The sequence below is a fragment of the Cajanus cajan genome, chromosome 1 (genome assembly GCF_000230855.2).
Source record: "Cajanus cajan strain Asha chromosome 1, NIPB_CcT2T_4, whole genome shotgun sequence".
Lineage (NCBI taxonomy): Eukaryota > Viridiplantae > Streptophyta > Magnoliopsida > Fabales > Fabaceae > Cajanus > Cajanus cajan.
This window is the reverse complement of record NC_138517.1, coordinates 77,229,301-77,245,214: the sequence shown is the minus strand read 5'-3', so window position 1 is coordinate 77,245,214 and position 15,914 is coordinate 77,229,301. Positions and strand designations below refer to the sequence as shown.

The 15,914-nt window shown below is 31.6% G+C and overlaps 2 protein-coding genes across 5 annotated transcripts; one reads left to right on the top strand and one right to left on the bottom strand.

Moving 5' to 3' along the window:
* Positions 1–1,996: 1,996 nt before the first annotated feature.
* Positions 1,997–3,304, top strand: LOC109817623 (uncharacterized). The gene is made up of 3 exons (XM_020382936.3): positions 1,997–2,117; positions 2,223–2,307; positions 2,407–3,304. The coding sequence occupies exons 1-3, from the start codon at positions 2,100–2,102 to the stop codon at positions 3,066–3,068; spliced, it is 765 nt and encodes a 254-aa protein (XP_020238525.1). The 5' UTR covers positions 1,997–2,099; the 3' UTR covers positions 3,069–3,304.
* A 5,210-nt stretch (positions 3,305–8,514) lies between these two features.
* On the bottom strand, positions 8,515–11,992 carry LOC109817608 (putative polygalacturonase). 4 transcript variants are annotated; one of them, XM_020382918.3, is made up of 7 exons: positions 11,281–11,989; positions 10,559–10,694; positions 10,383–10,481; positions 10,114–10,234; positions 9,854–10,028; positions 9,685–9,755; positions 8,515–9,544 (listed from the first exon to the last, which is right to left on the bottom strand). In XM_020382918.3, exons 2-7 carry the CDS (start codon positions 10,559–10,561, stop codon positions 8,868–8,870), a joined length of 1,146 nt encoding a protein of 381 aa, XP_020238507.1. In that variant the 5' UTR covers positions 10,562–10,694; positions 11,281–11,989; the 3' UTR covers positions 8,515–8,867. The 4 variants fall into 4 exon arrangements, with proteins under 4 accessions (XP_020238507.1, XP_029131099.1, XP_020238505.1 ...); XM_029275266.2 differs by having other exon boundaries at positions 10,559–10,747; positions 11,285–11,989; XM_020382916.3 differs by having other exon boundaries at positions 10,383–10,747; positions 11,281–11,992.
* Between the last annotated feature and the right edge of the window lie 3,922 nt (positions 11,993–15,914).

The following is a 15,914-nucleotide window of genomic DNA, read 5'->3' as shown; positions in this document are numbered from 1 at the left end:
TTTCATTTTTGGAGTTTAGATAGCCTGCAACAATAATCAGACAAAAGCATGACAATTCAACGCATGCATAGTAAGCTTGTATATTCCTCATGATAAAAAGCAGAGATTGTCAATTCTTTCTTGCACTTTATAGAAGTCCACAAGGTTTTGAACCAAAAAGGAGGGGTTGATGACCACTTGGCCCACCTCTATGATTCATGAGAATTCTTCTAAGCTGGTCAATTGGGTGGAAAGGTAAAGAACTAAAGCTTGATTTTATGTTACTAAAAGAGTGGCATAAAGAGCTTATGCGCCATAACTAATTGTCAACTAACATAGCATGCGAACATAATCAAGGAAATATACAAATTAATTACTAACTACTACCTTAAAGTTTTAAACTGATGTTATGTGTAGCTTTATAATCCTTCCTTTATGTAACTAAAAAAAGATGTTTCCATGGCAAAAAGAGAAGGAAAAATTGCTAAAGACGTAGTCAAGTTCACCAGGGACAAAATAAGATGGATAAATTTAAATGCTTAACAGTTCTAATTCATGTAAGGAACCAAAGACCAAATAAGTAAACCTTTTTTTTGCTACTTAATATCTGAGAAGATCTTTTTGTTAGGTATTTTGTTTCTTTGACTGCATTAACTTCCGGGTTAATTAATAATTGTTTATAAAATTTGTGAAAAAAATCTTGAAAAAAACACATATAACATGCAAGATAGCAAGTCTTGCTGCTGTTACATACATGAGACAACCAACAAGACTTCTGAAATCAATCTCATTCACCTTTTCTGTACCATCTTCCTTGCATAGCTTCGACTTCTACAAACATTGGAGTATTCGTAGGATTGTTATTCTCCATCTGAAACTTCTTAAGAATTTATATTGCATATTTCTTCTAACTAGTAAAGACTCATCTCTCATCTTGCTTGACTTCCATCACAAGAAAGTCATTTCTCCACAATTTGTCATTTCAAAGACCTCCATTCAATCACTTGATCTGTCTAATTGTTTTTAAAGATATCAAAATACAATTCAACCCTCTCACATGTTTTGTATTTGTCATTTTCAAAAAAGATCATACCAAATGGTCCTGAATTGACATTCTGTTCCAGACAAATTCTACCAATTTGAATAACTTAACCAAAATCCATGAGCATCAAGCAATTATATGAAGGAATATGCACTTTAAGGCAGCAAACAATAAAACAAAGATGATTGGCTTTTTTTTTCTTGCAGAAGGCTGTGGGGCAAGGAAAAGCTTTTTGGATTTGTGGTTCACAAGGTTTATCAAATCTAAGAACAAAGTAAATAAGAATTATATCTTATAGGGATCGAGTATTTTACTACTTTGGTAGAACCTTCATACTTTTACCTGTTACATTCATGAATTGTCAAGTCCGTTATAAATAACAAATCATAGTTTCTTTTTCGTTTCTTTTTTTGTGTATAAAACTAACATTTTATAAATTCATCATGCCGATTTTCTTAGGATAAAAGGATTCCTGTTGAGGGAGGGGGGGGGGGGGGGGGGGGGGGTGGATTCTTCAACAAAAAAATAAAGCGACTCACCCTCCACATTATACATTGTCAAGAGACCATTTTCGATAAAGCAAATTCCCTTTAAAAATACTCATAAGGAATGCCTACCCTCTTCACTGCCCCCTCCCCCACATCTAATATTCTAATGATCTAATATAAGCTTTACAACATATTTGAAAAAATTTCTCAAAAAAACACTTTTAAAATAAAAAAATATTAAATAATAATTTTCATAAAAGTTAAAATTAACTTATTCATAAGCTAATTTGTAAAAATTCTTTCGTATTATTTTCTCTTAAATATGTTTTTTAACTTATGCATTAGATATTTTCTTTTTCTAAAAATGTTTTTGAAAAAATTTCTTCAAACAAATTTTTAGTCTTCTATGAACCAATCAAACAATAAAATACCTATCCTTTTTCTTTTTTTCTCTCTTTCCAAAGATAAAAAAGAGATTCGTTGCATGTCCCACATATTTTGCCTAACATGATATTCCGTTCCCATGTACATATATGTCAGTCACATATTCATTAGATTAACACATCCTTTGGTCTTTCTAATTCAGCTCCATGGTTCCAGAGTTCCAGGTACGGCATCTGAAATCCATGCATGTTTATTGGTTAACATGTCTTTGCAATTATGGCCTGCCATTTCAATTTAGATATAGACTTTCATCAAACATTTAAATGCAGAAACCTCGAGTCACAGAGATACATATCCGAATGAACTGTAACGGATGTGTGCAGAAGATTAAGAAAGCACTCAGTGGCATAAATGGTAAGCATGTGCCATAATTTCCTTACTAATTGATGCTTTAACATGCATGGATCATATTACCTCTCAATCAACTAACTCTATGACAAACTCCTCTTGCAGGTATATATGATCTCTATATTGACTTCCCTCAACAAAAAATAACAATAATTGGGTGGACAGATCCTGAAAAAATAGTCAAAGCAATTAAGAAGACAAGGAAGATAGCCACCATTTGCAATATTGAACCAATTGAGTCTTCATCTCAACCAACAGAACCAGAACCTGAAGAAAATGCACAAGCCCTTGAAGCAACACAACATGAAGAAAATCCACCAACTCAAGTAGAGGAACCCCCGAGGGACACACCACTTCATGAACAGCCACAACATGAGGCAACACCATCACCAACACATGCAGAGAATAATCTAGACCAGCAGTCTCCAAGAACCAATGATGTAAAAGAGGCTCATTGGATACACCACAATCCACCTAATTATGGAAACAGATTTGGTTCTGGTCACAACTATGTTGGACAGTGGAGGGATAGATACCATAGTAGCCCAACATTTCTTGAAGAGCAACCTCAACCAGTGTATGTGACACATAGTTATAATACATATAGGCTATCACCTTATGTCACTGAATATGAGTATGTGAGGTCACCACCAAGGCACGCCCATTACAATAGTATGGAACACTACACTGGACACTACCAAAATGCCAATGGAAGCATCACATCCATGTTCAGCGATGAAAATCCAAATGCGTGCAGGATAGTCTAGAAGAACGTCAAAAACCTACTTATGAAAGTTAAAAGAAGTTTAGAGACAATTCTGCTTTGAGATGTATTAATGAGCTATGGTGAAGGATTTTTCACTCTTAGCAAGCGGACCAAGCTTCGTTGTAGTAATTTGATATCGTTCTCAGGAATTTGGGAATACTAGTAATTTCCTTTCTTGTTTACAGAGAACATGAATGAAATATTGATTTAAGTTTATAAAAGAGCAATTAAAAGCAATAGTATGAATTTAATAGAAAACCTTATATGAGAAAGAGATTGGATTCAAATGTACTTTCTAACTCTTTTAATCTTCATCAAATAAATATGACTTCACTTCTATTACTTCCATGTTCAATAATTAGCTCAACCAGATTCCTCAAAATTGAGCCCTAAGGTGGTTAACCCTAAACATGATTCCTCTATGATTTAAGATTAACACCTTGCATTAAGACAAAAACTTGAACCAAAATGGCTAACAAAATCAAGTCTATTCCTAGAACAAGAGATTATTAGGTGAATGATTCACTTCAGGGTTTTCAAAATGTTTCCCAACAAGGTTCAAAAACCTAATATCATAAAACGGGTAATCAAATCGGATTAAGCATTAAAAGAAGAACCAAACACAAGTAATAGAACTGAATATCATATAAATCTAAGAAGAAATAGAGTTAGTAGTTACATTGAATCCAATCCAAGAGAAACTAGTCACTCATAGTGAGGGCCATAGCAAATAAAAAGATGAGATTACACAATAGAAGAGAAGAAATGAAAATGGGTCCTCGTTCTCAAGCAAGCCAATCTTCAAATCTAATCTTCAAGCTCTCCTCTTCTCCTGGGTGATCTTTCTCTCTATTTTTCTTTTGTTTCGTTTCGTTTCGATTCCCTTTTTTTCCTTCCTTTCTTGCCCTAAAATACGTCTTGTCCAAGTGAAAGTTGAGATTTTTAACCCAAGGAGGCTGTAGCTCTGGAATGGGGGCTGTAGCTCTGAATTTCTCTGGACTGCCTAAAATGTTCCAAGGCTGGAGCTCTGGTTTCATGGCTTCAACTCTCTGGAATTGGTTCAGGCTTCGTGGCTGCAGCTTTGAATATGGAGCTATAGCCTTAACTCTTTGGAACACTTCTTTTTGGTTCAAGCTTCATGGCTGTAGCTTTGGCTTTGGAGCTATAGCCTTGGATTTCCAACTTCATCAAAATCTACACAAAAAGAAAATATTTTCAACCAAAGAAACTACACTCTTGTAACTTCTTAGATTAATCTTAATTCATCTATTTGGAGGGTCAAATACAACCAAAATTACTTACATCTCTCCCAAAAAAAGTGCCAAATTAAGCATAAAAATATGCAATTTGAGCACTTATCAAGTTATGGTACATGGCAAACTAGTAAAAGTAAAACAACAGAATCTGAAGGTGGAAAATAGAAAATTTTGGTGTGCACGTCAAAATTGAAAAGCAAGAATCAGATTCTTATCTTGTGTGTGCCAGACTAATTGATTCTGGATTCCTTTTGTAGCATAAATTAAAAACTACACGGCTTAGTTAAATTCTATGGTTTCTTTATTGGAAACTACAAAACTTAAGCTCCCATGTTCACCGAAATAGTAACCATATTAATACTATGGTTTCCTTATTTGAAATTGTAGCTTTAAATCAAGGATTATATATATAATTCTTGAAATATATATTTGCTAACATACATTCATTTACTTTTCCAATTAGAATATGGTAACAAGTAATATCATCAATATATTTTTAAAATAATATTAATTATAACTAACTAATATATTGTAATTAAAAAAATATGTATACGTATGTCTGATAATAACATTTGTTAGCGTACATTCATCTGGACATGTTTTTATTTGCATATATATCACTCTAAATGGGTTAAAAAAAAAACCTTCCCAACAAGAGCCTTAAGCCCTTAACCACATCAATCCACCTTAAAATATATTTTCTTTAAATAGGTTAAAGTTAATAGTATCATGTGTGCATTTTACATGTCACAATATTAAAATCGTCATCGATTAAAGTATTAGAGTCTTTATAGGTGTTCCAATCCTTGTCACTACCATTCCAATCTCATTCGTACATGAAGGAAGAACGAACGTGAAAGCACCTCTAAGTTTTGTCAATGTTAAGGTCAAACATTTTATACCAATTCAAAAGTTGATTATAAGTTTTAAAAAAAAATATTAACACCATACATTGCTTTGTTAAAAGAACCATCGTATAAAATTAATTGTACAAATTTATGATATTTATTAACCCATAAAATCAACATGGTAAGAAAATAGTGAATTCAAATAAATATAAACATAAGCACCCAAAAAAATTGAGATGTACAAAAAAAAATTATATATATATATTCCTTGCAAAAAGAACAAGTTTTAAATTTGATTCTTATAAAAAAAAATTGTTTTTCATCTCTCTAAAATTTGAAATTTTTGTTTTTAGATTTTATTATTATATAATTATTGTTAATTACTTATTTATTTATTAAAAGGACAAATGACTATTTCAGGTGATGCCAACAATCGTTAGTGATACCATAGAGATATCTCTGTTTTTTTGTATAAATTCTTAAAATAAATGTTATTTATCTACTTTAAAATTTTTGGGATCAAAAATAGTAATTTTAGATTTTAGAGAGATGAAGATCAAAGAAAAATATTTTACATAAATTAAAACCAAAATTTACTTATTTTACAAGAACCAAAAATAATATTTATAAATTTTTGAAAAATAAAAAAACAAAGAATTTTTTTCACAGAGACTCAAAATTGAAACTCAATCATTTTACAAGGATTAAAAACATATTTAAAAAAAATAAATAAATAAACATAATTATTTATAATAAAAAAATTAATTGTAAAAGAATCTTGGACATTTAAGAAAAATATATTTATAAAAGGAAATTCATGTCAAACAAGACTCAAAATAACACAATCTATTATAAAATAGAATGAATAACGTGGAGAACAGTATTCTCACTCTAATCAATGTCTCAATTATTTGGTCTTATTTGTTATTAGAATGAGCTTATTAAAAAAATTAAGAAACTAATTTTAATTAATAAAAGAAAAGAATAATTTTATTTTCAAATAACATACCTATATGAGTTAATCACCTATACACTGTCAATGTAAAGTTTTTTTACACTGGCAACCAATTATATCTTTTAATTACGTCATGTCACTATTGAAAGTAAATGTATTTATAGTGTCGGCCTTAGTTGATGTGAAAGAATCCCACTTGCTTCCCACTGAAGAGTTGGACCCCTTGGTCTCAGTCTCCTATAGTACAGAGGAGCGAGCTAGCAGACTCTAGTGAAGACTTTAAGATCCAGCCCGAAATGCCAATCTTTAGTTCTCGGGAAATAGAGCTAAAGCGTATTACGAAAAAGTAAAGAAGGGGACCGTCCCTCATTCGTCTACTTAAAAAATGGACAGAACAAATCGGATGACACAATTAAAAGATATAATTGGTTGTCAGTATAAAAAAACTTTACACTGATAATGTATAAATAATTAACAACCTTGAAATACGGTGAACCATATATACATTCAACACTGTGAGTCATCGCATGAATTAAAAAACTTACAATAAAATTATTGATAAATCAAGAGAATATTATAAATGACCACACTTCGCAAAAAAAATGTTATGGTAAAGATAGATAGAAAGTATATATATATATATATATATATATAGTTAATCACCTATACATTGTCAGTGTAAAGTTTTTTACACTGGCAGTCAATCAGAGCCATTAATAGTGCCTTTTTTATTTTAATTTAATTAAATGAGCAGATGAAAAAGCACTATTAACGGCTCTGATTGACTGCCAGTGTAAAAAAACTTTACACTGGCAGTGTATAGGTGATTAACTCATATATATATATGGGGAATGTTAATATACTCCCACCTATTTTTTAGTGGGAGTATGTTAGCAACCTATACCAAAATTTTATGACAAAAAAATCACTCATTTCTTTTGATTTGCTTAATTCATACAAAGGATATTATAGTAATTTAATTTAATTTTAAATGAAAATAAAATATTTTCTCTCTCTTATTAATTTCATTCTCTAAGTCATTTCTCTCTCTTATGAGATTTTCTCTCCAACTCATTTATCTTTCCTATTAAATTCTTTCTCTAACTTATTTTTCTCTCTCCTATTAATAAGAGAGAGAAAATATTTTATTTTTATTTAAAATTAAATTAAATTACTATAATATTCTTTGTACGAATTAAACAAATCAAAATAAATGAGTGGTTTTTTTGTCCTAAAATTTTGGTGTAGGTTGCTAACATACTCTCACTAAAAAATAAGTAGGAGTATATTAGCATTCCCCTATATATATATATTAACCAAATCAAAAGAAATGAGTGATTTTTTTCTCTTAAAATTTTGGTGTAGGTTGCTAACATACTCCCACTAAAAAATAGGTGGGAGTATATTAGCATTCCCCTATATATATATATATATATATATATATATATATATATATATAAGCATTCTCCTATACACCAAAATTTTATGACAAAAAAACTACTCATTTCTTTTGATTTGGTTAATTCGTACAAAGGATATTATAGTAATTTAATTTAATTTTTAATGAAAATAAAATATTTTCTCTCTTTTATTAATTTTATTCTCCAATTCATTTATTTTTTCTATTAATTAATTTTTATTTGTTTAGAGAGAGAGGGAGGAGACATCATGAGAGATGAGAGAGAAATGAGTTAAAGAAAGAATTTAATAGGAGAGAGATAAATATGTTAGAGAAAGAATTTAATAGGAAAGAGAAATAAGTTAGAGAAGAAATTTAATAGAAGAGAGAAATGACTTAGAGAATGAAGTTAATAAGAGAGAAAATATTTTATTTTTATTTATTATTTGTCTGATTGAATCCAATCAATGATATTGTGTTGGGTCTAAGTCATATTGAATCCAATTTAGAGTGATCAACTAACTGATTATAGCCATTTCACTTCTTAGTTTTCCCTCATTGATAGCTTATGTTAGAAAATAATATGAATTATGCCTTGTCATAACTAGCATAGTTTTTCTTTTTCTTTTTTAATAGTTTAAGTGAGTTGAATCTCGAAGATTAATCATGATCATAATATGTATAGTTTGGATGTCATAATAGTTTTCTTATTTGATGAGTTATTTGTTAGATTTTCACATCATTGATTTCATCATCTGATTCTTAGTCTTTGTACTTTGGTTCTACTTATTATAAACACCAAGTCGATCCAATTGAATGGAGACAGATTGATTTGTTGATCCACCAATTAAAAGCATTAGGATGTAGTTTATCAAGTGGAGAATTGACAGTTGTAAACATCTATCTTTGAATTTATTTTCTATGGCTCATTGAAAATTAGTGAATAATATATTGCAGGTATGATGACATCACTACTCAGAAATGGATAATGATAACAAAAAGTTGAACTTTCTTTGATTGAAGTATCACCAAATCCACTACACGCTTTACAGTGAAATCACAATGGAACTAATGCAAAAACTATCAAACTTTTCGAGTCCTCCTGTGGCGGCACTACCAAAATTTCCTTACACATGAATGAAGAAATGAAGCTGTACAAAAAATGTGCTGGTAGGAACATGCAAGAATGCAAATCTAAGGGATGAAAAAATGAATAATCCTCACAACCGTCTTATTGGAAAGAATGTGGCCTAATCTTAGATGGCAAATGGCCATTCACTTTTTCATCAACATCAACAAGGGTACTCAAGAATAAGAATCTTCTGTTGAGAAAGGATTTTTATCACTGCACTGCAGTTTTGCCACTGATAATCCTCAGCAGGTGGAAACACGATGAGAATGAATCATATGAGGGGTTGCCAAGTTCTGGACAAGGTTCTGGGAGCACGGAATCTGAAAATCCGGACACATTTGAGCAATTCCATGTAATAGGAGAAACAGAATTTGTAGACAAGGTTATGTTGGAAAGGCATATATTTGTGAAAGGTGATTCCTCTATTCCAGCAAGGTTTCCAGCAATGGTAATATTTGTACCTGTGACATCCTTCAAGGTAATGTGATCCAAATGTGGAAGTGCATTTGGATCAAACTTGTCATCAGGATGAGATCCACAATTACCTGTGGCAGCAATTGCTGTATGAACACTCTCCATTTGTATGTCTGATATAACAATTTCCTTCATATAACCACCTCTTCCTTTGGTGGTTCTGAACTCAATGCCACTATTTGAGTTGAAAAGATGAGCATGCTCCACTAGAACATTTGAAATGCCACCAGACATGTCACTGCCAAATGCAAGAGCAGAACCAGAAAATGCATGAAGATGCACCCTTCTGATGTGTACATTCTCAGAAGGCCTGCCATAGGCAATGCCATACTCATCCCAGCCACTTTTGAGAGAAATTGCATCATATCCCATGGAAACAATACAATCTTCTATACACACATTATCAGAAGAATCTGAATACATGAAGTGCACAAAGGTTACAAAAGTGACCCTAAACAAAGTTAGGTAAGGTAACGATATTTTAGATGCAATGTCATTTTCACAAGGACCAAAAGTAGAGTGTATAATAATGATTAATATGTTTTTTACAAACCTGGCACTATACCAACAGTATAAGGGGATTCTGGAGGAGTGGAGATTGAAACATTTTGAATATGTACATGGCTGCATCAGATTACATACACTTAATCAACATGACATTTTATTTTCTGGAAAAATAATTATCATTTCATTAATGTCTAGAAGCAGCACAGAACACATACCTGCAATAAACTGGGTGTATGCTATAAGCTGGGGCATTCAAGAATGTAAGATTTGAAACTACCACATAATCAGATGCAACAATTTCAACCAGATGAGGACGACTGTGGTTCAAGGAATGAGAGCTATACCACTCCCACCAAACCATTCCCATGCCATCAATGGTTCCATTATTACCTGAGGAATCCAATAAACTTCAATCAAGAAACAGACCCATTAAAGGGTTGCTAGAAAGAAACAAAATCATGGAACACGACAAAACCTGTTATAACCACATCATGTAACATGTATCCATTTATCAAGCTCTGATATCTTCCCCCAGGAACTTCTAGCCCTCGGCCATAAGAAGGCAAGGGCTCAACAACATCCCAATGAGATGGATCCTAAACATGGAATAACAACATGTAAATACCAAAAACCATATTAAAAACACTCCTCATGTGAGAACACGAACCATCTCTATATACAAAAGGATCAGCAGAAAAAAGACAAGATCAATCAAAAGCTAGTGAAAAAAGAAGCAATATATACCTGAGTGCCAATAATGACAGCACCTTTTTCCAAAAAGAGGGTGAGATGACTGGTAAGATTGAAGCTTCCAGTGAGCCATTTTCCCGAAGGCACATAGAGCTGAGCACCACCCTTATCAGCAAATGACTTGAGATAGAAGATGGCATTCTGGAATGCAATAGTGTTGAGTGTTTTACCATCTCCAACTGCACCAAACTCCAAAATGGAGACACTGTGTGGTCTGGGGTCTAGTGTTGGGTTGGAACCACATTGCCCACCATCTCCATTAACTCTCACGGCATTGCTCAATGCCAACAGCAAGAGCAATGCCACCTGAAAGAGGGTAGAAAAAGCAAAACGCAACCCATTGATTCTCAGAAGATATCCTACAAATACAATAATTAACCACAGGATTATATCCTATATTAAGATTTATGAGCCACACACACAGAGAAACCAAAGCCAAACATAATTCAATTGGATTAGAAGTAAAGAATCTCATCATTGACCAAAAAATTCACTCCAAACAGAGTTTAAAAGCATCTCTCGTTGCCAAAAGAATGAAAAATCACACGCCAATAAATGAATCTGTAACGGCTGAAAATGATTTGGGACAAATTCCACATCAAGAGAGAATGCAAGTTTATCGGATCAAATTCCATTCCATTTGATCCAATCCCCCATCATCTACAGCAATTACCATTGCCACATGCCTAACAAAAGGAACAACAAAACCAGACCCATCTCAATGGAACACGGTTACTTGGACTCAAACATCAAAAACCAAACCAAAAATTGAACTTCAGAATGCCCTCTTAGTTATCAACGATTCCCAGATTTGAAAACAGGCTAAAAGGCAAAGACAACATAGAAAAACAAAAACCAAATAACCACAGAAGAATGAACCATAAAAACGTACTTACAAGCATCTTCTTAGGTCAAAGCTGGCAACAGAGTCAGAGTCCAAGGGAGACAAGAACCGGCGCTAGTGCCAAAGCAGAAACAAGTAACCAAAAAAAAAAGAAAAAAGAAAAAAATTGCAGAAGAAGCAGAGAGAGAAAGAGAGAGAGAGAAGGAAAAGGAGGAAGAAGAACCAGCCACGGGAACAGAAGCAGCTTTATTCAGTTTTGTGAGTATTATTATAAGCATTAATCTACGCACAGAAAAGGAGAAGATTAATAGTCCTTTCATACATGGACATGTACACACATATATTCGGTAACAAATTTCTTTTTTCTTAATGCGAAATCACAAATATAAACCATAATGACAACTTTTCTTTTTCCATGCACATATTAATTAATTAATTTAAACAGAATAATGTGGAAGAGGAAAAAGGGGCGTAGGAAATGAGCAAGGGTGGTGAAGTGGGGAAGAGAATACTAATAATAACGGGACAAAAAAAAAATAAAAGCAGAAAAACAGGTAAATTAATTGCAATAATTGGGTATTGCCCCTGTTAATGAACATGATTAATAACGTCTCTCGCCGACAAAATCGTTTGAAACGGCCCTCATAGATTGTGGCTGCAGTGAGTGAAGAGAAAGAACAGTGCGTGGTGTTTTGTTTTCACATGTCAGAAATTTACGTGTTTTTATTGTGTGCCTATGTGTTGGTGTTAGCAATTAGCATCTAACAAACAACGTTATTGTGTCACTAACATTCGTGTTTGAGCTTATGACATGGGGAATGATAGGGTTAGCATGGTTGTCGCGGTGGGAGTGCCACGTGTCGGCAAACGGGAGGGTGAGGAATGGCAGGAGAGGCTCCCCTGAGCGACACGTGGAAGGTTGCAGGGAGGGGTGGGTGAGGGAATGAGAAAGGGGTTTGGGGCACAGAGCATGTGGATTGACAGAGCAGAAATGGGGGGTTTGTGGGACCCACACCAATCATGGCACAGATGCTAGCCTGGCTTCACTCACAATTGAGTCATGTTCAATTTTAGTCAAAATTAGTAGCAAGATAATCATGTATACCATTGTTTGTGTGTGTCAATCATACTATCTACTCACTTAGATGCATCACATCACTCATTGTTTTTGCCTCAGATTCCTGTTTTGGTTTCTAGTTTTCTTAGGTTAAATAAAAGGTTGCTTGGTCTTCCTGCTCAAGAAGTTTTTATTTATTACTATATTAAATGTTGTAATTCAAAATATATATATATATATCTTATTAATGCATACTAAATTTGACAATAATAAGATCGAGCTTACACGTATTTAATACTTGGTATTTAACGTAATGGTTAAGGTAATGTGGATAACTATTCCTCAAATACAATAATTTTCCTTTATTTGTTTCTTGTATTGTAGTTTTTGTTTTAATTAATAAATATTAATTCATTTTGAGTAGTTAATATCGAAGTTTTAAAATTAGATCGGTTGGTTTAACCAGTCTGACTAGACACCAATTTGATGATCCATATGTTAACTCCAAAAATCTGCCCAAAGAAAGAAAAAAAAAATTGCAATAGTAGAAATTGCACCCGTATGACATCATCCTATAGAAAGTAGAAACGCCACTTACATTAGAACTAATAAGAATCAATAATTTAAATAATAATAAAAAAGACAAATTGGTGGTGGAACTGGCAAAAAATAAAATTAGCCTAAAGAATTGGTTTCAGCAAATACTTTTTATTCGATGTAAAATGTGCATTATTTTTTAATATTAAAAATATAAATTTAATTAATATTAGTTTAACTATGAATTATTAAATTATGAATTAGTACTTTTGTAACACTATATTCTTTTTTAATTATGTCTATTTGTGATAAATGTAATTAAAAATATATTTAATATTATTTGGTTGTTTTTAATTTATGTGGGATGGGAGTTAGGGTTAGAATAACTCTAAGCTTAATTAGTTAAGGATATACCTTAAGTGTATGAAAGTTGACTTGGAATGGCTAATGGATATAAGGTGAGTTTTGAGAAATAAACTTCATAAATTTGTAACTCTAGAATCTTAGAGAGGTGTTTTGGAGCTAACAAAGTCTAATCTTCGATCTAATCCCTTTGAAAGACTTTTTTTTCGCTTAATTGTTAGTTGATGTGGTAGAAGTTGAGATTCAAGCTGAGGAATTGGAAATCTCAGAGAAAAGTTGTCATACGAGAGTTTAGAGTTCTTGAGTTTGCTTCCCTTCTTCCTTATTTTCTAGAGCAATTAAGGTTAGGAAATTTCTTTGTTTGATTCTTTGAAGTTTTTGCATGTTACAATTTTTGGTGATTTGTCCATTGATGACTTAATTTATTATTTTGAGGTAATCGTTGAAAATGATGAAATTGGAGATTTTGGGATTGATGAACCAAAACCCAAGATTGATGATTTCTTGGTGTAATTATGTTGCATGTTGAATCAAAGGTTGGATTTGTGTTATCTAAGTTGTTTAAAAGACAAAAAGTGTTTTCAAAAAAAGATATTACAAAGATTCAAATATCTTAATTCTAAGTATGAAAAATGATATAAGTTTTCTGACAGAAATAATGAATTATTTATATGAATAATTGATTATTTTATTCTTAGCATATTTGAAAATAGTTTAATCAATTATTTTGAGCAATAATCAATTATTTCAAAAATTAATTTCTAAAATAATTGATTATTTTGTTGAATAATTGATTATCACAATAATTGTTTCTCAAGTTACTAAAAATAGAACAAATAATCGATTATTACTTAAGATAATAAATTATTTTAAGTAAAAATTTAATATCTCAATTTTTCATACCATTTCTTTTTACAAATCAATTTTAAAACTTATTTTCATCACCAATTATCATCTAGATATATATAACTAAGTTACTTATCAAACACAAAACATACAAATAATAAAACTCTAAACACACAAACAAACTACAATTTATACTTTTTCTTTCAAGAAATTCAAAACACAAAATAAAATATAAATTACACTCTTTTCTTTCAAAAAAAATTTTATTTGTAATCATCAAAATTATTAAAGATCATATCTTTATATTGAACTTGATCAACAACATTAACAATTATGATTACAAGTAATTTTTTAAAAATATCTTTTTCAGTCTTATCTTTTCACAAATTTCACTTTTATTCTCTCAATAATGTTTTTGACCTACCTTAGTCTCTCATATTTTCATGAAATTCACTTTTTCCCCTTAACAATTTGTTGACCCGTATTATTCCATCAACTATTATTTGTCATTGTAGCATCAACTATTTTTTAAAAGGGTGTACTGGCTTTTTCTATAAAATTCAAAAAAAAAAGTATACTGATATATACAGTTTATGCACATTATCATATATATTTTTTTCTTATTTAAATTTGTCATTTTCTTATCTTCATTCTTTTTTATTATTCAAATAAGCTGCTTAAACACCAGAAATATTTTTTTTTTCGATATTTGAACCTTAACATTGAATTATATATTACTATAATTATATATTCAAGTACAGTTAATTAATCATACATAGCCAACAAATTAATTAAGATGCGAAGAATGTAGAGAAGTGTGGGCGAACCCCTAGTTTGTTCTTTTCTTTATGTTAGTCTTCAGAATCCACACCCCTACCCTCAACAACATTCACTTCTCTCTGTCCCACGACGGCCATCTTTAGAATAGGAACCCTAGACTTTTAAGGCCATTTATTAATGGACTTATTGTTCACATCTTCAATGAAAATGACCAAAAATAAAATCAAGAAAACACAAATGGGGAAAGATGCTAGCTATAGCTAAAGCAGATAATTAATTCCTATAAGAATAACACACCAAAATTCATGACTTTTCACATTCAAAATCTCCGTTCCCTACAACCATATATTCCTCACTACTTTTTTACACCACACCAAAAGGTAGCCATAAGCCAATTCAAAATCCATATACGGGTTACATTGCTTTTTAATGGTGGCACATGTGGGGCAGTGTTGAACAATACAGCACCTCACATAGCTTCTATAACTCATGAATAAATTAGTCATAGAAAATTCTCATTAAGATATAGATTAATTGGGTGTTAATGTTACAAGTGTTATTCTAATTAAGGTAAGAAAATTCATCCCCCCACAATGGCTAAATCAATTAGCATATTATTTTACTTTTAGTTAATTTGTTTTTTTGGCAAAGAACAATATGATGAAAGATTAAAGCTAACTAGGTTCTTTAGTATGATTGTTGTCCTTCCAGCAGTATGATGATGCTTTCCTATGGTAATGATAAAATGTTTACAATTTAGTTCCAAGGAGGCAAGGATACTTAGTTCCTAAGGGATATATATTTGTAGAATCATGCAAGATGTTGCCAAAAATTAATCTGAAATGACTTAATTAGATGGAAAAAAATATATATTGACTTCTAGCTTCCATTAATTCCCAGCGTTCAAACATTGTTTAATTAATTTGTAATATTCAATGTGGTTACCTGGCTTTGTAAATTGTAGTACTGGTTTGCATCTCTATTCAAACAGCTGTATCCTGCATGGCAATGGTATATGGTCTAAGGTTTGCTTGCTGTGTATGAAAAAGAAAATACATTGAGACAACCTTAAGCTGTCTGTTCATTTTCTTTATAAAGA

Excerpts from the sequence above, each read along its gene's own strand:
- LOC109817623 (XM_020382936.3), top strand. Across the intron at positions 2,308-2,406 it reads AGCACTCAGTGGCATAAATG|GTATATATGATCTCTATATT; the intron begins GTAAGCATGTGC and ends CTCCTCTTGCAG.
- LOC109817608 (XM_020382916.3), bottom strand. Across the intron at positions 10,029-10,113 it reads ACATGATGTGGTTATAACAG|GTAATAATGGAACCATTGAT; the intron begins GTTTTGTCGTGT and ends TGGATTCCTCAG. Across the intron at positions 9,545-9,684 it reads TACTGTTGGTATAGTGCCAG|ATTCTTCTGATAATGTGTGT; the intron begins GTTTGTAAAAAA and ends TCATGTATTCAG.